The sequence below is a fragment of the Hermetia illucens genome, chromosome 1 (assembly GCF_905115235.1).
Source record: "Hermetia illucens chromosome 1, iHerIll2.2.curated.20191125, whole genome shotgun sequence".
NCBI classification, from domain to species: Eukaryota; Metazoa; Arthropoda; class Insecta; order Diptera; family Stratiomyidae; genus Hermetia; species Hermetia illucens.
The window spans coordinates 118,433,691-118,459,832 of record NC_051849.1 but is presented as its reverse complement, the minus strand read 5'-3'; the positions used below and the strand labels follow the sequence as shown (position 1 = coordinate 118,459,832).

Here is a 26,142-nt window from a genome sequence, read left to right as displayed (position 1 = left end):
CCTGTGACAGACAGGCAGACAGACAGACATTGAACTGATTTTTCAAACAAAACCTTAAAAAGAAGCACCTTTATCAACCATCACCTCAAGAAGTGAGACGCCTTTCTAACAAATTTTAAAACTAAGTCCGGTTTCGAAAAGTACTAATCGATACCTTTCATCTGATACCCCACATGACTATATTCGATGAAAAAAAATTTTACACTCCCCTTTTACATGTATGGGGACCCCCCCCTAAATCTCAACGTAGAAGGATATCAATCGGTATAGCCGTTTCTGAGAAAAGTGTCTGTGACAGACAGACAGGCAAACATTGAACCGATTTTAATAAAAAATGCTGCGTGTAAAATTGGTTCCCGGGTCTGTTACAATGTATGTTGGAGCACCGAAAAGTGCGGTATATGCATCAAATGCTCTTGTGGTTTCAAGTTTATGGATTTTGTAAATCCGTCGACGACCAGTAAAACGTAGCGGAAACCTGTATTACTATGCTGACCAAAAGATCCTATACAATCGAGATGAACTGAATCAAAAAGGTGTTCCGACTTTCCGAATTGGATTTAGTTAGGTTTGCTTCTTTTCGGAGTATCTATTGGCAAAAAGGCAATTATTTACAATGGTTGATTTTCTAATATTTCTGTTCACGCTTGACATCCAAAAATGAAATTGTAATTTACTTTGCGCTTATTCCCATCTCGTGTGATTATAATCATCGTGTGCACGTCGTATAAGTGATAATCTGGAATCTAGGAACAACTTTTCTTCGTTGTTTGCCAGTCTTCGAAAAAGCTGCCTTTTTGTACTGGTAGTTCATTCGAATCCGTTCTCATCGGCTATCCTGTTAAATTCGGCTAATAAGATCTTTTGTTTCCTCATCTTATTGTTCAATAAATAGCCAGTTTCCAGTGAACATTTTAACATGAACGATTCTTCGTAACGGCGTATTTTACTAAGAAAATCGACGTATTGGAGGTGGCTACGTTTTCTGTATTCGATATTAAACTTGAAATCCTATAGAAAAACCCATCCGCGTGCTATTCTTGGAATAAGATACCGTTTGTGTTGTGTTGCTTCGATTACATACAATCTGCCATGATTTCTCTTCTTCTCCTGGTAAATAGGATCTAAAATGTTTTAAAACGTTGATGATGGTCAAAGTTTCCAGTTTGTAAGTGATACTTTGCTTCTTCTGGTGTCGTAGATTTACTATAGTAACCTACTGCGCGAACATCATCTGATTGGTGCTGCAAGACTATGGCACGGTAACCTATTGCGCTTGCGCCTGTGTTCAATTCAGTTTTTTATTCAAGCTGTAAAAAGTTTAATATCGGTCTTGAAGTAAGATGCTCCAGGATGTATTGCCGCGCATTTACTTGTTGAGGTCCCGAAAAACCATGGAGAATTGTTTTTTGCCAGCATAGTAATTGCGGGTGGTTGACTATGATATGGAATTCCTGAAGTAATTAGCGAGGCCCATAAACTGTCTCACTTCTTGAGGTGATGGTTGATAAAGGTGCTTCTTTTTAAGGTTTTGTTTGAAAAATCAGTTCAATGTCTGTCTGTCTGCCTGTCTGTCACAGGCACTTTTCTCAGAAACGGCAATACCGATTGACACGAAATTTGGTGAGAAGGTGGGAACTGTGGACCCGCAGACATGCACTGAGTGATGTCCTTCTACGTTGAGATTTAGGGGGGGGTCCCCATACATGTAAAAGGGGAGTGTAAAATTTTTTTTCATCGAAATATAGTCATGTGGGCTATAAAATGAAAGGTATCGATTAGCACTTTTCGAAACCGGTCTTAGTTTTGAGATTTTTTTAGAAAGGCGGGGAGTGGGAGGGGTGGAAAGTGATGATTTCTTTAACGGACCCATTCTCAGAAACTACCAAACTGAAAAATTTGAAAAAAATCATGAAGCTACCTATATATGGTGCCTAGGCCTCAAAATACTCTCCATATTGATATCTGTTTAAATTAAGTTAATAATAGTATCATATATTACCGTATTTTTGGGAAAATCGAGTAAAACCACCCTTAAGTTTATCCCAGAGTTTCAAAAGTTGGTAGTAGTATAAAATGTAATATGAAGCTTATTATCCCCGAGTTTGATCAAAATCATACTATTATTAACAAAGTTACAGTAGCTCAAATTTGTCTCCGTGTAAATTTACAACCCGAAGTACTAAATCTGACATGCTAAATGCATATTCTTAACGGGCTACGTACAAATGGGATAGTTCTACACTCAAATATACTCACACAAGAAGCAAACAAAACATTTCATACCTGAAGCGCCCAGCTTCCGGTTTCCCGACTTGTTTTTCTTTTGCTGGTCTTATTTCTTTTAGCGAAACCTCTCGTTTGTCGGGAAAGTTAATATAAGGTCCAGTTTTTCTTTCTGGAATATTTGATGGGTTGAGTACGTCGTCAAGATAAACTAAAGCAATGGTATTTAGAAGAGGACCTAATACCTTGTTGATTGCACTCTGAACCGCATCCGCAAGTATTCATAATGGCCTTCAGGTGTAACGAATCCGGTTTTTTTTTTTATCGAGTTTGGAGCATCTGATTGAAACCTGATGACATGTCTAATGGGGTGTAGTACTTTTTATTTGTAAGTTGATTAAGCTAGTCATCTATTCGAGGTAGCGAATAATATCTTTTACCTTAATTTGATTGGGCGCGCGGAAATCAACAGAGTCGGTTTTCACCATTTTTCTTTTTGACTAGCAAATGCCGAATTATTGTCGGAATCACGCCTTTATCTTTTAACTCTGCAATAATTAGTTTTACAATCCGACGCTCTGAATCAACTAGACAAAGACATGTTCACTTTTGAGTTGAAATTTCAAATTAACCCGTAGTAAAAACGGTTTTCAGTACTCCCTTTATAAAGTGTTCCGAAAACTTACATAATGCAATCTTCTGAATCCATTTTAAGAAACATACAGCAAGGTTCGCTAGACCGTCCCAATGATTGTAATGCATTTGCTTCAATTAACGAACACCCTGCTCCCGAATCTAACAAACACTTAAACGACATATTGTCGATATTCACTGTAATCATATTATACAATCTTCTTTACTGAACAGTAGTTTATTTTCTTTTGCTCGCCTCTTTTTCCACAAAAGTTACATTGGCCTGCGGGTTCCAGGAATCTGATTGTTGTTTTGCGTGTGCCAAAACTGGACGAAACTTCGCTTTGTAAAGCGTTTAGTGATTGTCTCATTGAGTTAATATGAAAATCACAAACTTAATCGCTTACCATCAAATATTGGACGGGTGACGGACCTTGTTGTGCAGAGTTTTCTCATTAAGTCATCTGTATTTGCTGGAATGGTCGCTCCGAGAATTTTTCTCTATAATCAATGGCGTCCTTACTCTTGTAGTTCACCGCTCGTGCGAATAGTTTTGCTATATCTTCCGCACCGGAAAAGTTATCTATTAGCCGCTGGCCTAGCTCAACCCAAATGCTGGTTTAGCCTCCAACCTTAAGATATCACCCACGCATTAGTCCTTTTAAAGCAGTTTCGAGACGTACAAAAATCGCCATATCTCCTATAGATTCGCCTTTTCCTGAACTAAGAAGTTAAAGAAACGATATCATTGTGGAGGCACAAGCTCATTAGCGAGGATTCGTCCGGGCTTCGCACGGGAATGATGCAATTCACCACGGAGTGAAACTCACCCGCCTGAGTGGCTCGCCTACCTGTGGGTGGCGAGGTGAAAGTCAGTAGGCTGGCGAAGCAATCAAGTTTTAAAAAAAAGTCAGTAGTTAAAGATGGGTAAAAAAAATTGTTGAGATAAATTTTTCTCGTTTTGAATAAAAAATATAAAAATGTCATTGTTTTATAATTAATTTTTAATAATTGATAAATGTCCTTAAATTGAGTTGTCAAGTCATTAACGTTTATAATGGTGTTTTCTTTTATAAGTAATAAATGATTAAAATTTCTTGGACGAAATAGCCGGACTTTAATTGTAAACCCCACAGTTGGTGACCCCAAGTTAGCAACATTCAATCAATACAAATAGCCAGAAAGTGGGATCATCCATGGCATAGAAACCACCACGTATGCATCATCAACAGCAAACACAACTTCCAGCATCAACGGCATCTTCACCATCGCCAACAGCATTCGTTTGTGTAGGATTAAAAGCAGGAATCAGAAATTCACTGCCACAATCTCCATCACCCGCTGGAGTTTGGCACAGCAACAAAAGCGGCGGGCCTCTACATATGGTGGTGAATCCAACGCCAGTTGTGTTCCAGCAACAACAAATTTAGAAGCAGAAACAACATCATCCGCAAGTTAGGACATTCAAGGTACTTGTAGATCTCCATTTACGCCATTTTAATAAGGGTTTGGAGGCACTCGGAGTGCCCCTACAATATCTGGTCTACGTTATCACAACGACAACATCATCAGCTCCAGGAGCAACAAACATCGACGTCGTCGACATCGGGCAAGTTGCAGTGTATTTATCTGGCCGTGCATGCTATGTGAAGTGGTATTGCATGCTTGCATCGTTTCGTCGCCGAGAGCAGTGGCACATTCCCCTAGGTTATTTGAGTATACATATAGAAAAGGTAGTGTTGCGCAGCGGTCATCACTACACAAATTTGAGTTTTGGAACCAACAAACATGGGCAGGCTTTGCTTCTGTTGTCTCGTTGGTTCGCGTGGTTTTCGTCTCGCTGTCGGCAGTGGAGCTTGAATAATTCCCCTGCTGGTGTAAATTCCGCTTCGGCGATTGTGTTTTTAATTCGTGGTGGGGTTCGGACGACCCTTCATTTTTCTTTTCTAGGTGATTCGTGTATTTTTTTTACGAGTGTCAATAGCAGCACGGCAAACGCCTCTGGTGGCTTCCCGAGCCAACTGCTGCGTGAGATGAAGCAGTTGGTCGGGGATAAGGTTGGGGTTGAGCTTCTGAAGACGCTAGGGTTGCAGCGACTTCCGGAAAGCACTTAGACTCGTAGAGGTATCAGCAAACACTGTCGACAAAATCCACGAGGAGGAAACCCTCGCGATTACCGTCTCCAAACTAGCGGCAGCAGATGGAGCTTTGAGTTCGGGTGATATGTCGCGAACTCGGTCGCGGTCTACCAACCGAAATAGGCGGGGTCCTCAATGAGTCCTGCGATTTGCTGGTACCACGGTATCTTTGTCGACTAAGCAAAGAAATGTGTCAGTCCGTGCTCGTTCACGACTTCAGAAAACTAAACTCGTCGGCTACCCAGAATGAAGCTCAATGCCGCTTAACAATATTCGATGTTTTGAGTAAGCGCTATTACCTGATCGACACAGTCGTAGACGTCCCAGTCCTCCCGGTATCGCAGAATCACAAATTGGTTCCGCATCAACTCAAACTAGCGGCGGCGAATTCTTCAACCATATATACTTACGGCTACAGGCAAGTGGACCTAAGTGTTGGACTTCGACGAACGTTCTCATGGCATTTCGTAGTAGAGGACATCAGTAGTCCCATATTAGGCGCAGACTTTTAGTTCACTAACATATGTGTTGCTAATGGATCTCCAGAATAGGGCTCTTAAAGATCCCGTAACATTTCTCAGGTCTTTAGAAAAACTTGCTACCCACGACCTTGGACTTAACCAAGGCGTACCATCAAATCCCTGTAGCTCCAGAAGATATTCCGAAAATGATCTGTGCAATGTTCAAACTGTTCAGAGTTTCATCCACTCTGTCCACGAAACCTTAACTTTTGTTTCGTGTACTTGGATGATGTTTTGGTCGCTTCTTCTTTTGAGTTTGAGCATTTGAAACATCTCGAGCCTCCTAGAGGCTGGTCTTGTATTTACGTTGAAGAGTGAAAATTCCTTCAACAGCAGGTGAAGTTTTTAGGCCACATGATTTCCCTTGAGGGAATCCAACTGGATTCAGACAGGGTTACGGATCTGTGAAGGCTATTGGGCATGTTAAATGTCGTTTCTTGCCTAAAGCCGCACAATATCAAAAGATCCTCAATTCCTACTTGTCTGGACCCAAGAGTAAAGACTCACGCGTGATTGTGTGGTCTACAGGGGCCGTCCAGGCTTTTGAGCTAGCCAAACGACAGCTGTCTGACGCTACACTCCTGTCATTTCCTCAAACAGATGCACCGCTAGTCATATTCGTCGATGTCTCAGACATCGCGGGTGGTGCTGCCCTTCAACAAAAACTAAGCCAAATCTGGCAACCGTTGAGCTTTTTCTCTAAGAAAATGAATACAGCTCAACAGAAATATAGCACCTGTGATCGTGAGCTATTAGCCGTGTACATGGCAATAAAGGCCGTTTACAGTGTTCACGCAACACAAGCTTCTTACCTTCGTGTTTAAGCAGAAGCCCGACAAAGCGTCCCCTCACCAACTCCGGTACCTGAGCGCCAGTTTACTTTGGACACCCAACATGTGTCCGGCAAGGATAATGTGGTTGCAGATGATTTGTCACGCGTTTCAGAGGTTAAAATCTCTACCACAGTCGATTTTTCGGCAATCGCCGAGGAACAATAGGATTACGCAGTACTTCATAAATAAATAAACATATTCCGGCCGGTTTTCGCGGAGAAGTATTCCATGCAGTACACGATCTTGCACATCGAGGCAGTCGGACAACAAATCGGAATAGGGATATTAACTCGTGGGCCAGACTGCATCGCGTGCCAAAAGTGTAGTCACCAAGCACGTACAGAAAGAGGTAGACTCATTTCCTTGATCTACAAAACGTTTTCACAGAATCCACATCCACATTATTGGCCCCTTACGAGATTCGCCGATTCCGGCCGAAGCCATTACCGACCAGAGAATGTAATTCGAGTCTACCCTGTTCTCGGAGCTGGGCAAACTCCTGAGCTTCAAACGCCACCGGACGACTGTTTATATACGGGGCTGCTGCGCATTTTGCACCTCCATATATTCCCCAGCCCTAAGATCGAGCGTTTCCGCACTTTATGTGAATTTTTCGGGACTAATCCCGGCGCTGAAAGTACGACTGGGATTACTTTCATTTTTTGCAATCTCCAAGTCTGCTTCATATCGTCCGCCAAGGGGCCCTAATTCCGGATCTTTTCTTACTGTTTATCAACAGTGTTCCGGTCCAACATTATGCCTGAGAAAAAGAACTAGATCGGGTCTATCGTGATTAACACTGTGTCGGTGGCAATAGTGTGATCCCACAGTAGTTTAACCCCATCCTTTTCCGAGATTCTCTGCGGAGAATACTTATAATAAGAATGGTAGCCTGCTACTAAGTTATACTTCAACGCAATGTTTTGATGGAGAATCTTGCAAACGGAATTATGGCGACTAGTGTACTCGGTACTGCTCAATATCCTGCATGCAGACGTTATGTGCTGGATGCCCTCCTCTTTCCAGTTGCATAACCTACAACTGGAGTGGTTGATTGAGGAGTCGTGAAGAATGAACCGTTTGTATTTTTTTTTTGGAGCGAAGCATCCTGAATTGAAGTTAGCAATGCTTCGATTTCATAAAATGGTACACCGTTAGTCAACCGTTTGTTGGAGGCTTCAATATCAATGCCTGGTAACAACAAATTTCTGATATGACTTCCGTGACTGGGTTTCTCTTTCCACATGTCGATCTTCTGTTGGATTGAAATAACATTCGACATGGGATCCTATTCTCTGCTTTTCAAGTTTAATGGAGACAATTTATTATCTGTCATGACGGTATCCTGATGTAATTGGATAGGGGATTGTTTTTCAAAGAAAAACTCACGAAGAGAATGTACTTGATTATAGTGCAACGTTTTTAAATCACGTACCCCCTCCTCCCTGATGACGTGGGATGGAGATCCTCAATTTTTTGGGAGCTCTATTGTATATGTTGTTGTTGCAAGAACTACCCTTACCCGCCTATTGAGAGATTCTAAATCCGTATTACTCCACTTTATCACATCGGAAGTGTATAGAAGGGCGAAAATGGCAAAGGTGTTGATTGCCAAGATTTTATTATTCCCGAACAGCTCTTTTCAGGACAAGATCCAGACGCCGTTCAAATTCCCCCATGCAATTTAGATTTCATTATTGCCGCAGCACGTATTGTTGCTTGCAATATGCCGAGGTATTTGTAGACGCCGTAGGAATCCATACTGTTAATTTGGATGTTATTGTGGCTGTATCCTTCATTGTTGGTGTGTTTTCTCCGAACAATTGTTTTTATGCGACATTTTTCCAAACCCAACTGCATGCCGATATCCCTGAACCGGATGATGATGTCCAGCAAGGAGCGAAGTTGGTTCTCGTCTTTGGCATACAGTTTGATGTCGTCAATGTACATTAAATGGCTTAATGTACATTTCGACAATATGCCATGCTTGACTTGGAACCCGTATTTGCTTTCATGCAGAAGATGGGATAACGGATTCAAAGTCAAACAGAACCACAGTGGGCTTAGAGAGTCGCCTTGGAAAATGACATGCCTGATTGGTATCTCATGATTTGAGGATACCGATAGCTTCGTGCTCCAATTCTTCATCACTACTCTCAGGAGAAGAACCGCATTCAGGTTGATTTTGTACAAGCGTACACTTTTAGTAACCACGAATGCGATATGGAGCCAAAGGCTGATTTATAATCGATATAGGATGGACAACCTGCTTACCGATTATAGCTGTTCTTTACAGCCTCGGAAGCCTCTTGCGCATCCTTTTTGCTTCTCAGCTATCAATATATGAACGCAGAGAACTGAAATGAAGACCGTGTAGATGGTAGGAAGGCAAGTAATTGGTCGGCATTTTGAAGGGTAAGGGAAACTCTGTTCCTTGGGAATGGGAAAAATTACTCTCCTTTGTGAAAAATTCTGGAATTGATAAAAATAATTTTTATCAACTCTTTGCGTCTTCCAATTAGCTGCTTTTTCAAGGGTTGCTTCTACGTTAGCTTCAGTTATGTCAGGCGGGTTTTGGGAGTGGGCAAGCGGGCTCCCGGCCGGCGATATCCAGCGACCGGAGTGCCTCAACAGTGGGAAACTTGGCTACTTTGGCATCTAATGCTACAAGAGATCTTAGTGGAGTGGAAATGAGATCTACACCGGATCCTCTTCGCAAAAACTCAAAACTTAGGAGGTCACAAATTAAGGCAACATTACACCTAGGTAGTCGAAATTCTTCGCGGGACTCGGAACGGGATTTGGAAAGTCTCCGGATTGACATACTTATCGGTGCTGTAAAAGACAAACGTAGAAGCAAGCAAACTACAACAGCATTCCTTCCATTGGGGGAACGCATAACTGAACGCCGTGAGTTCATTAAGGAGAGGCGGAATATCCACCAAAATATCAGGGCTCTGGTATGTGGTATTAACTTGCCCTATATTTGGGCGGTAGAGGAGAGAAAAGCCCAAGAGTCATGTAGCAAAGTCACGCGAGGGACGTCTCCTCAACATAAGGTAGGTGAGAACGCGGGCAAACAGAATAGTAATGGACTAAATGAATCCTTTGGTGTCTAACAAACGGCCAAGAAGAAAAAATCCTCATCGCCGAAGAAAGTTTCATGTAATTCTTCGATTACGGCCCCAACTTTGAAAAAAGAGGAAGAGCCTACAGCTGGTAAATCCAAGGAATGGACAAAGGTGGGCGGCAGAAGGAGAAAAAGAAAATTTAATTGAAATAATAAAAACTTGTTGTTTCTTTTTCGTTGGTGTGGGTATTTATTCTTGCAAATACCGATATTTCGGGAACCATTTGTTCCCTTCATCAGTGCAAACAACTTGTTTGCAAGAATAAATACCCACACCAACGAAAAAGAAACAACAAGTTTTTATTATTTCAATTAATTAATCGTTAAAAACACCGCATAATTTCACTCTGAAAGAAAATTTGTCCCGAAATAATAATTATTTCCAAGAAAGGAGATATGTCCTAAGCCGATATCCTTCGGAAAGTCGAAGCCGATCCGAAATTGACAGACTTGGGCGGCAGTGTGAGTCGTATCAAGCATACGCAAAAGAGGGATCTGAAGCTCAAGCTAAACACATTTAGCGAAAAGACAGTGGATAGTTTTCGTGGTGAGGTGGAAGGGTGCTAGATGAGCAAACAGACGTGAAAGCTCGAAAGCAGCGGATAATAATCGAGTGCAAAGATCTAAACGAGATCACATCGCGAGCGGATATCTATGCGGCGCTAAGGGAACGATTCAACCTTAGCGGAATAGGAGGAAACGTAGTAAAGATGATAAAGAAGGCGCATGGAGATACATAGACCGCTATGATCAGCTTGCCGATTGAATCAGGGATTAAACTGATTATCGCGGGTAAGGTAAGAATAAGTTGGGTCGTGTGCCGACTTAGTGAGCAAGTATCTCTTAAGAGATGCGTCAGATGCCTCGATTTCGGTCAGCAGCAGTATGTACTAGTGAGTATGATAGGTCGAGGAGGTGCAGGTTGTGTGGAGAAGAGGGCAACCTTATTAAAGACTGCACGGGAGGTCGACAAAGCATATTGTATAAAGGGAAAAAGAGTGGACGACCGGCATGTTGCAGGTGCATGGGCATATAGGAGGAAGCTAAATTATGGGGCTAAATGAGGTTGATACAAATCAACTTCAGCCATTGCGAAGCAGCTCAAGAGTTACTCTCGCAAATCATTTGAGAGTGGAATGTGGACGTGGCGGTAATATGTGCTACATGGGTGAAATGATGGGAAACGCGGCGATATGGGCATGTGGACGGCAAGCCATTAAAGAAACAATGGCGTTCCCAGGAGCTGGCTTCGTAAAGGCGAAAGTCAATGGGTCCATATCTACAGCTGTTATGCTCCTTCAAGTGCAATATGAGGAGATGCTAGACAGGTTGGTGTTGGATACTAGAGATCACAGCCCCAAAACCATTGCCGGCGATTTCAACGCGTGGGCCTTAAACTAGGGCAACCGAGTAACAAACACCAGGGGCCAAATCTTACTTGAAATCTTCGCGGAGCTGAATATCGTTCTATCCAATGTTGGATGTGTATCCCACCTTCCGAGACAGTGGACTAGGCTCAATCATCGATCTAATCTACCGCAGTTCTTTGTTGGCGAGAAGGATGGTCTGGCGGGCGAGTGAACACTACATCCGCAGTGATTCCCAGGCCATCTTTTTCGTCCATAGGGGCTTTCGAGGAACAGGCATTCCTGGTGGCTTAGAGGGAGGTTACGATCCGAAGAGAACGGCGCTGAAAGAAGTGAGCCAGTTATGTCAACGGGTAACTGAGGCATGCAACTCTACAAAGCCGCGGCGGAAGTTTCATCACAGTATGAAACCAAACTACTGGTGAAACCTAGAAAACGCGCTGTTGACGGCATCGTGTCTGCGAGCGAGGAGGCTTTGCCAAAGGACCAGAGGGAAGCCAGAACATCAGCAGTCCGAGAACGAATACCGCGATCTTCGTTGTCTTAATAAAGCTATACGAAAAGTAAGCGGAATTGCTACAAGCAAGGTTGTAATGAACAAGATTCGGGGACAAAAATCACCCCAAGTGACGTGCCCCGTAACTCTTGTTCAAAATAATCGCAATTCTTTTCCACAACAGGAAGAAAGTGGACCTCAACCAACGGTGCACCAGGACGTTTTCCCAATCCCAGGGGTTATTGAGGAGGAACTATGGGAGATCTGTGGACGAAATAGGGATAATAAGGCTCCGGGATTGGATTTCGAACAAAGTCCTGAAGTTGGCAACTAAAATTAGGCCCGCACGCTGGTTCATAAGTACATTTTAATCGTATATGGCGGGAGGAGTCTCCCCCGCGCAGAGGGAAAGGTTCGAGTTGGTTCTGCCACCGAAGCCCCAAAAACCACCTGGTGGTATGTTTTTTAGACACTATGGAGAAGATGGAGGGGGTGATATACAACAGGCTGCTTCATTTTGTCGAGCTAGCGGGTGGTCTATCGGAGCGGCAATATAGGTTTCGCAGAGCGCGGTCCACTGTCGATGCCATGGCAACGGTCGTAGATCTGGCCCGGGAGGCATCGGCATTGGTAAGGGCTACGCGGTGGTAACGCTGGATGTTAGGAAACCCTTTAACTCGACCAACTGGGGTTGTATTATGGGCACCTTGGCTAAACTGGGTGTTCCTGGTTACTTAACTCGGATAATCGAGAGTTATCTTTCGGAGAGACTTCTTTGGTACGAGGCGGACGATGAATCGAAGGAATATATTGTGACAGGAGGTGTTCTCCAAGGTTCTGTACTGGGACCCCTGATATGTATGGCGAAGTGCTTGGCCTTCGCGTTCTAAAGGAGGCAACATTGATTGGTTTCGCAGACGACCTGGCAGTTGGTAGTAGATGCGAAACACTGCCAGGATGTGAAACTGTATCCAAGCGAAATCATTCATGCCACTAAAGCATGGCTCCAAACGGTGAAATTGGACATAGCGGAAAATAAAACGGAGGCGGCCCTTATTACCAATCGCAGGAAAAACAACACTGTCAAAATCTTAGTTGGTAATCACGAGGTCGTTTCAAAATCAATTATTAAATACCTGGGGGTAATGATCGATGCCAAGTTTAGCTTCAAGGGGCATCTGGACTATAATGGGATGTGATAAAGTGGAGTAATACGGATTTAGAATCTCTCAATAGGCGGGTAAGGGTAGTTCTTGCAACAACAACATATACAATAGAGCTCCCAAAAAATTGAGGATCTCCATCCCACGTCATCAGGGAGGAGGGGGTACGTGATTTAAAAACGTTGCACTATAATCAAGTACATTCTCTTCGTGAGTTTTTCTTTGAAAAACAATCCCCTATCCAATTACATCAGGATACCGTCATGACAGATAATAAATTGTCTCCATTAAACTTGAAAAGCAGAGAATAGGATCCCATGTCGAATGTTACTTCAGTCCGACAGAAAATCGACATGTAGAAAGAGAAAGCCATTCGCAGAGGTCATATCAAAAATTTGTTGTTGCCAGGCATTGACATCGAAGCCTCCAACAAATAGTTAACTAACCGTGTACTATTCTATGAGACCAAATCATTATATAATGTGCACGATGTTGAGCAGAACCGAGTACACTAGTCGTTATAACTCTGCCTGCAAGATCCTCCATAAAATCATTGCGTTGAAGTATAACTTAATAGCAACCTACTATCCTCACTATAAGTATACTCGGCAGAGAATCTTGGAAAATGATTGGGCCTAACTACTGTGGAATCACACAATTGCCAAACAAGGCAGTAAGCTGCAACAGCGTTTGTTTCACTGGGTGAACGCGTAACCTGAAAATGCTCGATCTTAAGGCTGGACTATACATGGAGATGCAAAAAGCGGTTATCCTTGCAACCTGTGCTATAGTCCGGAGAGTCCTATTCGGTAACAGTCTGGCCTAGTGGGGTTCAGTCTTGATTCGTACTATTCTCGTTTAACATCAAAATGTCTCTGTAACCACAACGTCATTGCTTGAAATGTTTGCGAAAATCGGGATGTAACAATACATTTCCGATGCGATGCGGTCCTTTCGATGTTGCGTTACGCCCATTCTTAAGTTTAATCTATTTTTATTTCCTTCCTCTTTTTCCGCTGAAGTTAGAGACACCAAATGAAATGATGATATTACATTTTCAACTGATATATTCAATATTCTTTTTACAGGAATTTGCTATGGAATGCAAATAATCAATAAAGAATTTGGCGGTACTGTACACAAGAAAGATGTCAGAGAGGATGGGCAACAAAATGTCGAGATTGAAACAGCGTGCCCTTTGTTTAAGTGAGTACTATTTTTTTTTCTTTTGAATAGAAAACCTGGAATGGAGGGAAAGAAAGCAATAGATTTTGAAATCTAGTCTATTGTTGATACATTCCTTCAAGAATAATCCATTGCTAGAACAAATTTAACAATCACGAAACAAGTTGTTAAACTACACGTGGCAAAACATTTTGTTAAAAAGGATCCAAAACAGCGTTTTGGTTTTGTGTGCATATAAATTAGCCAGTTAGTTTTGTTAATCGATTGGCATTCATTTTTACAAGTCCAAATCACTTGCAATTTTAGTTTTATTTTCGAAACTGTATAGTGGAAAATAATTTCACATATGACCACCGAATGTGTGAAACAATGCTCTATAATGGAAGGAAAAGACAAAATTTCATTTTGTAAATGTCGAGACAAAAACTCACTGAGGAAGAAGGCAAGTGGTCCACGATATACCGGTATATGAGCAATAAAAACTTGTGGCGCAGCAGGGTTAGCAGCATTTGAAATTTATTTCGAATTGACAAATGCCACCACCGGTGTTCTCCGTGGCGTAGTAGGCCAATTTAGATTGTAAAAAATAACTGACCTTCATTTTACGTTTCATCTTAAGTTAATTCACAAATAATTTTAATTATTGAAGTAAAATTTCTATTTCAAATATATATTATAAAATGTAAGTTTGAAGGTAAATTTAAATGCAATCGCCAGAAATACAGAGAAACCTATGCCTTGCTTGAGTGAGTTTTAGTTTCAACGCGTGTATCTGCATTGCACATTTACTGGCACTAGTCGAGCTAGCTAAATTGGTGACCCCGAAGAACTCGCAGCAGAGCCAGTTCGGGCTGTTTTTTGTGTACCGCTCGTTGCGAAGACAGCAAAAGGTGGTTAATCCGTTCGCCAGAAGGAGCCAGACGCGCCGCGAATGCGGCTTGGAATGAGCGATCGCAAGGAACTCATTTCGTGGAACGCCGCCGTCGTGGTCGCGGCCGTCACGTAGTTAAATTCTGCCGAGGACGTCCCGTATCAGCGCCGACTGGAAGTGCTGAAATCATTGATCAGTCTGTTGAGCCACCAGCCTCTAAGAAGCGGAAGCTGACTTCGACGACGTCACCACAGGGAGCCGGAGTTATTTATTTATTGTAAAATTTTATATCTATTGATATTGATGACCTTCCTTCCGTGTCCTGTTAACGTGAAGCATAAATAAATATAGAATCGCAAGAGACGGCGACGATATTGTTTTTAAAATTCGTATTCGGAGTTCCGCTCTCGTGGCGAGTTTTTTATTTTTAGTCTGCGCGTCAGGTGTTCGCTCCAGGGTACATCGGTGGATTTTGCTGAAGTGTTTTTCTTTTGTCTTTCGTACGGACATTTGGGGGTGCGGTCTGCCGTCATCACATTAGGGTCTGTTCAAATTCGGTACAGCCGCGTCCTCCACTCATCTCGCATCGTTTAACTTAGCTATTGTCATGTTTCTGGACAAGATGAGGCGCAGCAGGGTTAGGAGCATTCGAAATTTATTTGGAATGTTGTTAATTTGACTGACAGATGCCACCACCGGTGTTCTCCGTGGCGTAGTAGGCCTGGCCAACCGATTTAGATTGAAAAAATAATTGAATATAATTAAGTTGCTAATCGCTGACCAAGTCGGTCACATACATCCAAGTCCGTTACGCTTCATCTTAAGTTAATTCAGAAATAATTTTAACCATTGAAGTAAAATTTGTATTTCAAATATATATTATAAAATGTAAGGTTGAAGGTAAATTTAAATGCAATCGCCAGAAATACAGAGAAACCTATGACTTGCTTTTTGGTTTTGGTTTCAACACGCACATCTGCATTGCACAATTACTGGCGCTAGTCGAGCCAGCTGAAAACTCATTATTTGGCATTTAAAAAATAGAATTTTGTTATTTTTTTTTCATTATAAAATAACACGCTTGCAGGATAAGTGCAACAATTAATAATATACGACCGCATCTACGCTCTGCCGCGACGCCGCCACAAACTGCACTGCCTGCCAAAATGTTTTTATGTATATCGTTTTGTAGGCAACAATAGGCACTTGAGCGACGCTGCGCGACTCGATGAGGCTCAGTTGCCTAGTGCGTGTCATTTCCATATAATGGACTCAGTTGACTTCTTTTTCTCCAGTCTTTGTCCCGTTCACAAGGGGGGCGGCTCGTCGTGATCGCTTTCGCCATCTGGTTCTATCAAAAGCCTGATTTGGATGCAATCGGGAAGCTTTCAAATCCAAATCTAGCGTATCATACCACCGTTGTTTCGGCCAGCTTTTTGGTAGCTTATAGACTTCGGTTCAGACCCATCTTAGCAAGTGAATTCTCGTTAGCGCAAATTACGTGACCATACCATCGAAGACGCCCTTTGCAATTTTTCCACCATCCTCATTTTGGGTGTGATCAAAACGTATCACGCCACTCCTCCAACGCAACATCTTCATCTAAATTACCGCAAAATACCGTTCATTTTCTTTTATAGTCGGCCAACACTCAGAACCACAGTGAGCGACAGGACGGACGATATTGCGGTAAATTTTAGATTTGAAACGTTCGTTAATACGTTAATCACAAAGAATATCAGTTGGAGAACGCCACTTAGTCCAGGATGCGCTAATGCCTGAGGCAATTCCATAACGCAGTTCTCCATTGGCTGATAGCATTGACCCGAGATATTTGAATCGCTATGTTCTGGGCAGGCCACTGCCGCTAACAATGATTGTGCATGTTTCATGGGGATCGATCGTCAAAAATTCTATCTGAGACGGTGTTGCATGAGGCGATCATTTCATTTTTGGACAAGTTGCTCGAGATCATTTTTGTTATTAGACGCTAGGAAAACATCATATGCATGAAGCAGTGTATAGGGCGCTGGACCAAGGATGATCCGTGTGACCGTGTCCGTAACAAGAACAAAGAAGACTGAAGAGAGGGCGCTTCCTTGATGAACACCAACAGAGACACGAAATGGTTTTGATATACCCGCCACAGTTCGAACTGTACTTTTTGGATCGTGGTAGAGCAATTACCCCCCGCGCACGAGTTCTTCTGGCACTGATTGTTGTCGTAAAATATACCAGATGAGTTCGTGTGACACGGTCAAATGCTTTCTCTAGATCCAGAAATGCAATGTAAAGAGGGCGATACTTCTCACGGTGTTTCTCAATGAGTAACTGCGCAGCGTGTATTGTGTCAGTAGTTCCGCAGTTCTTGACAAATCCAGCTTGATTCATACGGTTCTCAAGAATGTGTTACAAAATCTTCATGGTATGGGAAAGTAACCGGATCGAACGGTAATTTGAACATTCTGCTGGACTATCTTTTTAAGGTTTTAGGTGAAACAAAGCCTTATTAAAATCGATTCATTGTCTGTCTGTCCGTCTGTCTATCACACCCGATTTACTCTGAAATGGCTGAAAGACTTGTCACGAAATTTGATGAGAATATGTGGTTTGTTTGCCCCTTTACAAGGGGGCTTCCCACACATGCGAAATGGGGATGTACATTTTTTTTAATCGAATATGGTCATGTGCGGAAGCTCGGCGCTTCAGGTATTAAAGGTTTTGTTTGCTTCTTCTATGAGTATATTTGAGTGTAGAACTACCCCATTTGTACATACCCCATTATGTATATGCATTTTGCCTGTGAGACTACTCACTTCAGTGTTATATTGATATTCAGTTGCAGTAAATTTACACACTACAACTTTCCAACTTTGTTAGTAATAGTATGATTTTGATCAAACTTGTGGATAACATGCTTCCTATTATATTCTATACTACTATAAACTTTTATAACTCTGGAATAAACTTCAGGGGGGTTTTACTCAATTTTCCCAAAAATATGGTAATATACTATTGTGATGTGTCACCTTATGTGGTTGTTGCCAGTCCACTTGGCAATCCCTGTGATGTGCCACCTTATGTGATTGTTGCCAGTCCACTTGGCAGTACCTTATTCTTCTTTCTTTCTAGATTAGATTATGGTTAGTCGGAGCAGCTAAATGCCAAAACTCCAGACTAACCAGCTATGGGAGCAGCAATTGCCTGAACTCCACAATGACCTAATCAAGCAGTGTAAATTATGGGAGCAGCGAATTGCTTGGACTCCACAGAATGAAACACGTTAAGCTTGAGTTTGATAGTTCCAACGAACTACGTATTTTTAATTTATATTTCCTTTTTTATACAATTTTTACCTATACTTAGTAGGCCGGTACATATCAATTTACAGTATTTTAGGAAAAATATTACATAGTAGGCAATGATAAAGTGAATAAGTTTACAGTATTTTTAGAGAAAATATTACATAGTAGGCAATGATAAAGTGAATAAGTTTACAGTATTTTTAGAGAAAATATTACATAGTAGGCAATGATAAAGTGAATAAGTTTACAGTATTTTACACCTTACCCCTTTTGAAAAAAATGAATTGTCTTTAGGAACGGTAGACAATTCGTTTTTTCTTTATTGTTTATATTATGTATAGTCAGAAGTTTTTTTTTCTTTTTTTTAACAATAATGAGTAATATTTTTAAAGTCTACTTATTGTAATATATTGTATTGGTATTGATTAATTAGGTGGTATATTTATATTTATAACAGTATAGGCAATTTCAAAGCAATTTTGTTTATTTTATTTATTTATTTATTCGTCTTAACCTATTTTTGTGAATTTTAGATATTTTATTGTCCTGGTCTTTTATCAGGCAATTTACATTGTCAATTGATATTATGCTATAAGGACCTTCATACAATGGGTCTAGTTTTCGTCTGTTTTCGACGGATAACAAAACTTGATCTCCTATTTTCAATGATAATGGGTTACATTTTGGGTTATTTTGGTTTTTTGTCTTTTTCTTTGCTTTTTCTAGAAGTTGTTTGGCTTTGCTAATGGAATTTTGTAATCTGTATTTTAGTTCATTATTGTACAAATCGTAATTATATATTGGTTCTGGTTTTGTTTTAGAGAGTTCTGAGGGTATATTTACTTTTTTTTCAAACACTAACTCGAATGGTGTGTAACCATGTATGGAATTGGGTGACGTGTTGTAACAGAAAGAGTAGTATTGTACCCAATCATCCCAATCGTCTTTGTTTTCGTTAACGAAACTTCGTAGGTATTCGTTTAGACACTTATGGTTACGTTCTAGAGCTCCTATGGTTTCAGGATGAGCTGGTGTTGCAAATATTTGTTCTATTTTTAGCAATTTACATATCTCTGAGAATACTTGATTTTTGTATTCAGTACCGAGATCTGTTTTTATTTTGTTCATGGGTCCGTAGTTTAATATGAATCCATGGACAATTGCTCTTGCAACAATGTTCGCTTCTTTGTTTGGAATAGGTATTATTATCACATATTTGCTCAGATCACACTGCATAGTTACAGCGTATTTATTACCTTGGTTGGTTTTGGTAAACGGTCCAACTGTGTCTATTGACATGGTATCGAATACTTTGGTTGGTGTTGTTGTTATCTCTAGTAATTCCCTATTTTGTTTCTGATATTTATTTTTTGTACATGAACTACAGTTTTTAATATAATTAGCGATTGTTTTTTTCATGTTTTTCCATTTGTATATTTCACGTAGTTTTTTATACATTCTACTCTGTCCAATGTGTCCTGCTGTTGGAGTAGAGTTATTATTATGCAATATTTCTATTACTTTCGATTTGTCCGTTATCGTAATTAGTGGTTTGTATATTTGGATATCCATATTTTTCAAAGTATGATTCGCTAGCGTTTTAAATGCGGTTGTATTTAATATAGTGAATAATTCACTTTCGGCCGATAATTTCAGAGTCTTGGTCTGAAACCTATTATTTAGATATTTTTCCAACTCTGTGAGTTCCTGCACTAATGCGGGTTCAATTGATTGGTTATTATTTAGATTTATATACCGCTTTATTTGGACTTTATTTTTATGTATTATGTTTATCTCTATATCAGTATTTTTATTTTTATATTGCGCAATATTAAATTTCAGTTCCGGTAAATGCATTACTTCATTAGGTGATAAAACCTCGAAAACGTGCAGTTGATCAGGCTGCATGTTTTTGTTAGTAATGTGGTTTTCTGAAGTATTGTGAATGAGTTTTGATTGATTTGTGTTTTTGGTCATTGCTCTTGTTTGTATTTGCAAGATATTTTTCAGGTTTGTCAGGTCTGTTATATCTAGTTCTATTCTAGATAATGTATCTGGGCCAATGTTCTCTTTACCTTTAATGTACTGTATGTCAAATTGATATTCTTCTAGATCAAGCCTCATCCGTGTTAGTTTCGATGATGGGTTTTTCATCCCAAATAAGTAAATAAGTGGCCTATGATCTGTTCTTACTATAAAATGTCTTCCATAAACATATGGTTTGAAATATATTATTGCCCAATGAATTGCTGTTAGTTCTTTTTCTATGGTAGATTTATTTTTTTCACCTTTAGTGAATGTTTTGCTAGCGAAAGCTATTGGCAATTCAGTTCCATCTATTGTCTGTGATAGTATTGCTCCACATGCATTTTCGGATGCATCTGTGGATATTGTAAACTGTTGTTTAAAATCAGGGTACTGAAGTATGGGTGGGGACATTAATATTGTTTTAAGGATGTCGAATGCAGTGCTACACAGTGGTGTCCATTCGAATTTCACATTTTTACGCAACAATTGATTTAAAGGTAGGGCAATTTCAGCGAAATTTGGGACAAAACGTCTGTAATAATTACAGAATGCGACGAATCGTCTTACTTCGTCTGGGTTTTTTGGTACTGGAAATTGTTTAATGACTTCGAAGGATCAGGTTGTATTCCTTCGGCAGAGATCTGATGTCCAAGATATGTTACTTCTGATTGAAAGAATTTACACTTATCAGGGTTTAACTTTAAATTTTTGGCTCGTAAGCACTGAAATACTGACGTTAGATTTTTTAAGTGATGGTTTTTCGAACATCCAGTGACTATTATGTCGTCAATGTATAAGAAAGCTGTGTCGGGTGATAAACCTGATAATGCTATGGTCATCATTCTCTGAAAGCTATTGGGACTAATATTTAGTCCGAAGGGTAGGCGGGTAAATTGGTAATGTCCCTGGTTTGTAGAAAAAGCTGTGTATTTTCGCGATGATTGTTTTAGAGGTATTTGATGAAATCCAGATAGTAAATCTAAAGTGGAAAAATATTTGGCTCGACCCATTTGGTCAAGAATTTCATCTATTCTGGGAAGTGGGAATTTATCTGCTACCACTTTTTTGTTAAGATTACGAAAATCAACTACCAAACGCCATTTCTTATCTCCTGTTGATGACTTTTTAGGGACTAGTAGTATAGGTGAGTTGAAATGCGATGTTGAGTGCTCAATGATATCGTCGTCCAACATTTGTTTGACTTGACTATTTATTTCTGTTTTGTGGGCTTCAGGTATACGGTAATTTTTTGTGTATACCGCTGAGTTATCACTCAACTGGATATGTTGGCTATAAAAGTTGTTGGTGGTTAATGGCTCATTTTCCATATTAAAAATATCCGCGAATTCTCGGCATAGTGTTTTAAGGTCTTTTATTGCATATTCTGGTACGTGTTCTACGTTCAATGTATTTAACAATTTTTGCATTCTTTGTGTGTTATGCAGTTTATCGGTATTGTTGTATACAGAATAATCCGAAAGGTGTTCCCATTGAGGGTTGAGGTTTTTGATTTTTACTGTACTTGAAGTGGTGTTTAGGATTTTAACTAGTGGGTTTTGAGGAGAAATAATTGATCCTGCTAAGAATATTCCGGGTTGTATTTCTTGTCCGGGTATAACTATGTCGTTTAAGAATTGATTGTTTAGTTTGCGTATTACTTCGCATCTGGGCGGGATTAAGATTGTGTTCCGTGTAGGACCATCTAGAATTGGAATTTCATGAAGAATATTATTGATATTAATTGTCAATATCCAGGTGTCATAGTCGATTATTGCCCTATGTTTAGTAAGGAAGTCTAAACCTAGAATTGCATCTGCGTCTAGTGGAAAGTCATTAGCAACTATTTGGAATGTGTGCTCAATTGAAAGAGTACTATCGAATTTTATATGGGTTTTTGTTGCACCAATTGATTCTTTTTGTACCCCAGTAATGCCCTGTATTGTGCATGTGTTATTTGGATAGTATATTTGATTATTGTCAATTTTTCCCCGTTTAAATATAGAAATGTCAGCTCCTGTGTCTATTATAAAGGTACATGTTGTGTTGCACATGTCAACGAAAGCTCGTACAAAGCTTGTGAGCGATGGATTTATAGTATGGAATGTGACCTTTCTTATTGATTTCCCCCCAACCGATTTTGGTTGGTTTCTAGCACCGACTGAGGGGGTTGGGATTCCCCCGAACTCAAATGGTTTATATTTTGTCGGTTGTTACTGTTGTTCCAGAAGGGTCTTCGGTAATTGTTGTTATTATTTCTGAACCTGTTATTTTGGTTGCGGTTATAATTTTGGTTTCTATTTGGAGTATTGTTTCTGTTAAAATTTTCATATGAATTTCTATTTGCGGTATTATTAAAACTTTGATTATTATGTCGGTTTTGGTTATTGAAGTTATTATTGTGATTGTTACCTCTTCTGTTTGTTTTGTAATGATAGACATTTTTGGGAATTGGTTTATCGACTGCAATTGCCTTTGCAATTGTGTCGGATAGATTTGTAAGATTACCGGCACGCAAAATTAATGAGGTTTCGCTGTTCGAAACATTTTCCGCTATTGTTTGCATTGCAAATTTTTCGGCTAATTTCTCTGCAGTTTCGCCCTCTGCGACTTTTTCTGATATAAAGGCTCTTGTCAATTGCCTTGACAAGTCCTCTATTTTATTTGTAAAATCAGTTAATTTGGTATTTCCCTGTTTACAACTTTTAAGTTGTGCCAGAACGGCATCAGACGATATTTTTATAGAGAATTTTACTCTCAGTTTATCGGTTAGTTTAGTTATTGTGTTTAATTCCTCGGATACCATGTATTTGGCTTTGCCGGTTATCCGGGTTTTCACAAATTTAAGTAGAATACCTTTGTGTTCTACTGGTGTGAGTTCGTTCAATAGTGAAACTGACTCAATGAAGGATTCTGTTTCCTCTGGGTTTCCGTCAAAGTATTTGACTAAAGCTGTCGCTGTTTTAATGTCGAAAGCCATGTTCCCTAACTGTTGTTTGTCTAATATTGAAAGTATTTCAGCAGATAGTTGCTGTATTTCCTTGCAAACTCCCTTAATTAGAGTTGCTGTTTTAACGTCTGTTCGTATATTTTGTTCAGTCGACTTTGCGTCTATTAGTGTTTGTTCAATTAATTCGCGTTTTTCGCGTATAGTTTTTTCACTGTAAGGACGATTTACACTTTTCCGTAGATTTATTAGTGTAATTTGAAGTTTCTCTTTTAGAGATTCTAATTTGTCCATTTAGAAAAAGCAAAGAATAACATTTTCAGACATCTACTTTTATATTGTTATATTGTCGTGCTTTCAATCATGTGATATAAATACTAACATTATTTGGAACAAACAAAAAAATCATTTATTATTTATTACTATTACATTTATTAAACTATCATAATTCTAATTTGGAACAAACATTTTTTTTTTTATATTATTTTACTGATTAACTTTATTATTTTTTTTTTTGCATTTTTTTTAAATAATTTATTTCTTTTTTAACTTTGGTTATTAAATATTTATACTTGTTGGTCTCTTCTGGTGTAGCTGCGATTTCCTCTAACCGTTTATATTTTATGAACTGCCGCTGGAGTTCTCTTCTTCGTCCTCCTTTAGCGCTGACAGATTCGTTATTGGATAGTCGTTTCGTACGTTTCTTATATTCTTCTATCGTAAGGCGTCGAGGTCCCGCAAGTTTATCATCAACCGTAGTTGTCGGTGTTGATTCTGACGGCTTCCAGCGTGGTGGTTGCTCTCCAATTTTATATAGTGTTATGCCTCCATTGTTTTGCTCTGGTTTTTTGAGCAATTGCCAGATTTTCTGGTAAAGTTGGTCGAATTTTTCCCCAATGTCGTTCATTTACACGACCTTGATTTCCAAATTTTCACGATAGTAAGTAGAAACGCTAGTAAGCAGAAGTCTTTAGACTGTTACTTATGTATGAAGTCTTTAGACTGTCACGGTCGCCATGTGATGGGTCACCTTATGTGGTTGTTGCCAGTCCACTTGGCAATCCCTGTGATGTGCCACCTTATGTGATTGTTGCCAGTCCACTTGGCAGTACCTTATTCTTCTTTCTTTCTAGATTAGATTATGGTTAGTCGGAGCAGCTAAATGCCAAAACTCCAGACTAACCAGCTATGGGAGCAGCAATTGCCTGAACTCCACAATGACCTAATCAAGCAGTGTAAATTATGGGAGCAGCGAATTGCTTGGACTCCACAGAATGAAACACGTTAAGCTTGAGTTTGATAGTTCCAACGAACTACGTATTTTTAATTTATATTTCCTTTTTTATACAATTTTTACCTATACTTAGTAGGCCGGTACATATCAATTTACAGTATTTTAGGAAAAATATTACATAGTAGGCAATGATAAAGTGAATAAGTTTACAGTATTTTTAGAGAAAATATTACATAGTAGGCAATGATAAAGTGAATAAGTTTACAGTATTTTTAGAGAAAATATTACATAGTAGGCAATGATAAAGTGAATAAGTTTACAGTATTTTACACTATTATTAACTTAATTTGAGCGGATATCGGTATTGATGAAAGGTCGCGGTTCAAATCTCACTGGTGGCAGTGGGATTTGTATCGTGATTTGACGTCGGATACCAGTCGACTCAGTTGTGAATGAGTACCTGAGTCAAATCAGGGTAATAATCTCGGGCGAGCGCAATGCTGACCACATTGCTTCCTACAGTCCATTGTGGTGTACCGTTACGGTCTTGAATGAAGTGCTCTAACACACTTCAAGGCCCTGATCCAATATGGATTGTTGCGTCAAAGATTATTATTATTATCGCTATGGAGAGTATTTTGAGGCCTGGACATCATATAGAGGCAGTTTTATGATTTTTTTCAGATTTTTCGGTTGGGTAGTTTCTGAGAATGGCTCCATTGAAGAAATCATAAGTTTCGACCCCTCCTACTCCCCGTCTTTCTAACAAATGTCAAAACTAAGACCGGCTTCGAAAAATATTAATCGAGACCTTTCATTTGATACTCAACATGACTATATTCGGTGAAAAAACATTTTACACCCTCCATTTGCATGTATTGGGACCCCCCTAAATCTCAACATAGAAGGATATCACTCACTGCATGTCTGGGCTTTCACAGTTCCCACCTTCCCACTAAATTTCGTGTCAATCGGTATAGCCGTTTCTGAGAAAAGTGCGTGTGACAGAAAGATAGACAGACATTGACTCGATTTTAATAATGTTTTGCTTTGCAAACAAAACCTTAAAAAAACAATTATAGGTTCGTTAATTTCTTCTGGTAATTAGCGGCGTATTGCTCAGTGTATTATAAGATGAGTTGGACATTAGGATAACATAACTCTTTGACAATCTGCTTAATGGTCATTGGTCCACAGTGACAGTATTTTTGTTTAACGAATTACGAAAACGTTATCAGTACAAAATCATTTCGACTATCAATAATCCCAGGTTAAAGTAAGTGCCCACATATTTACAGTAAAGTGGTTTTTCTTTAAAATTCCAATTTCTCAGCCAAACTCGTTGTAGTTTTAGCATCATGGGCCTGAAACTGCAACGAATTTGGTTGAGAACTTAGAATTTTAAAGAAAAACCACTTTATTTCATGTGTATATCACATTATTTTATTTTGTTTTAAACTTGATTTCTGGTTGTGTGCTGCGTGATCCTTCGCCTACGCTCAATCTTATTGTTCTACGTACTTTCCACAAGCCATAGATTTTAGATAAATTGCACAAAATTTGAATAAAATTGAAGGCAGTTAAATTTTAAAATGAATACCAATAGAATCAAGGATGACAATATGCAAAACAGTTGAGTAAGAGTGTAGATTCTCAATATATTCCGGTAAGAAATAAATTACCGGAAACATGTACGGTTTATGCCCTATGCTTCTCGGATGTTCAAGATGATAATCGAAAATTATTGCGTTGAACAGGTAATATTTGGTTGCTTGGTTATTAAGCACTGTATATAGAAATAAATGGAAGATACTAATCTAGAAACGCTATTATTTGAACCTGTGAGTCTAAAAAATAAATTCCTTTCCTTTGATTTTTCATTACAGCCGCCTCAGTCGAACTCAATCCGTGCTGCTGACTCATGGTGATAGTATAGACAGGGTCGGTGATAAACTTAAAGTTTGCGCATATTCTTCTAGTAATATTGTGGCCGGGCTTTATAATGAGCAGAGTCGAATTTATGGTGTACAGTTTCACCCAGAGGTAAATAAACATAAAAAAAAATTCC

At 39.6% G+C, this 26,142-nt stretch overlaps 1 protein-coding gene across 3 annotated transcripts in view; it reads left to right on the top strand.

The window, feature by feature from the left end:
• Window positions 1-26,142, top strand: part of LOC119649421 (GMP synthase [glutamine-hydrolyzing]) — a 103,677-nt gene that overhangs the window by 44,223 nt on the left and 33,312 nt on the right. For all 3 annotated transcript variants that reach the window (XM_038051565.1, XM_038051574.1, XM_038051581.1), the window contains exons 4-5: window positions 13,596-13,713; window positions 25,961-26,117. In XM_038051565.1, coding sequence (XP_037907493.1) covers window positions 13,596-13,713; window positions 25,961-26,117 — 275 coding nt within the window. The remainder of the gene's footprint in view (window positions 1-13,595; window positions 13,714-25,960; window positions 26,118-26,142) is intronic.